This window comes from Lactuca sativa, chromosome 6 (genome assembly GCF_002870075.4).
Source record: "Lactuca sativa cultivar Salinas chromosome 6, Lsat_Salinas_v11, whole genome shotgun sequence".
Taxonomy (NCBI): Eukaryota; Viridiplantae; Streptophyta; class Magnoliopsida; order Asterales; family Asteraceae; genus Lactuca; species Lactuca sativa.
In genome coordinates, this window is record NC_056628.2 from 59,181,175 (window position 1) to 59,182,846 (window position 1,672).

Below are 1,672 nucleotides of genomic sequence, written 5' to 3' on the forward strand. Positions count from 1 at the left end.
GTTTTGTTATCATAATGAATTAGAAAAAACATAAAGTGAATATATATGTCCAGATTGAATATGAAAATAAAGAAAAATGAAGGTCGTACCAGAGCAAGATGCCCAATCAAACTGTTCAAAACTGCTGATTTACCTGTACTCTGAACAATTGGTAGCCCATAATTAGAAATGAACTATTTAAGATCCATAAATTGGTAAACCTAAAAAAGCAAAAGGGTAGGCTAGCAAGATCAGATTGGCTCCATGATTAGCTAAACAGTAGACCCCTAGCAGTTGATGAGTGGAGCTTGATCTAGCAGAAAGCATAATGCAAATTAATACTTCGACATATGGCATTAAGCAACAGTAGATGAGTTTCTGCTGCAAGCAATAGTTTTGAATCACCTATATGCTAAATTGGAATCTAAGCAAAAATAGTTCCCAACTACATTTAGAAAAAGATCCATCAAAAATAGGGATCACAACAAAAACATATCGAGAGATCCACTGACTTAGTCAATCAACACAAAAGCAAGTAGTCGGATCAGAAGAGCGCATGTAAGACAAACTTACGGTATTGCCAAGAGCAACAAAATTAAGAAATTTGGAAGGGTGTTTTGAAGAAGACGATGAATTTGCATCCCCAATGGCAAACACCTTCGTGGGGTTTGAAGAAAGGGCTGTTGACGCGCTCCGGGAAGGTAAATGCATCCCCAACGGTCCAACTCCGCCTATTTATTTCATCGGACCTTTGATCGTTGGTGGCAATCATGTGGATCCTAGCGAAAACGAGTGCTTAAAATGGTTGAATTCACAACCGAGTAAAAGTGTAGTGTTTTTATGCTCTGGGAGTCAGGGTGTGTTGAAGAAGGAGCAGTTGAAGGAAATAGCTATTGGTTTAGAGAAAAGTGAGCAAAGATTCTTGTGGGTGGTTCGAGATCCGCCACCAGATGACAAAAAAACGACTCGAATTCCGGTGGTGGTAAAGAAGTCGGTCTGGATGCGATTCTTCCTGACGGGTTTAAGGGCAGGATTGGGGATAAGGGGATGGTGGTGAGGAATTGGGCACCACAGCCGGCGATACTTAGTCATGAGTCGGTGGGTGGATTTGTGAGTCATTGTGGGTGGAACTCGGTGCTTGAAGCGGTGGTAGCTGGGGTGCCACTGGTGGCATGGCCATTGTATGCGGAACAAAAGATGAATCGAGTGTATTTGGTTGAGAGAATAGACACAAGAGAGACAGAGATATTGATTCAGGTACGATTGAGAGGTAAGAACATTTAATCATTTGAAGAAGAAGGAATTTGGATGGGCGAGGTGGGGACGAGGAAAACTTGTTTCCTGTGAGATCCAAAGCACAAAAGCCCTAGTTTTTCCAATTTTGGGATGGCGTGTTTTAACATGTGAGAACGTGGGTGAAGGCGGGGGGACCTAGGGCTTCTTGTTGGAGGCGCTGGAGGTGGGTGAAGGAAGAGGCCCTAGGGCTTCTTGTTGCTAATTCGAAGATCAACATCGATGGTAGAAGGTGGAGGCATCAGTAGAACGAACAAGATAAAAAGAGAGGAGATCGAACCATTTGGTGTGAGGGTCGATTTGGAAGAAATCTCAAACCCTTAACCTTAATTTACCATCCATTTGTAATTTGGCTGAGGGGTGGAGGCAGTGGATGTGGATGAGGGGTGGAGACGAGGGA

The 1,672-nt window shown here is 43.1% G+C and overlaps 1 protein-coding gene across 1 annotated transcript; it reads left to right on the forward strand.

The window, feature by feature from the left end:
* The first annotated feature begins 625 nt into the window (after nt 1-625).
* Nucleotides 626-1,263, forward strand: LOC111904748 (UDP-glycosyltransferase 88B1). The gene is given in 2 exon segments (XM_023900477.2): nt 626-937; nt 940-1,263. Coding segments are annotated over 2 exon segments (636 nt in total).
* The last annotated feature ends 409 nt before the right edge of the window (nt 1,264-1,672 follow it).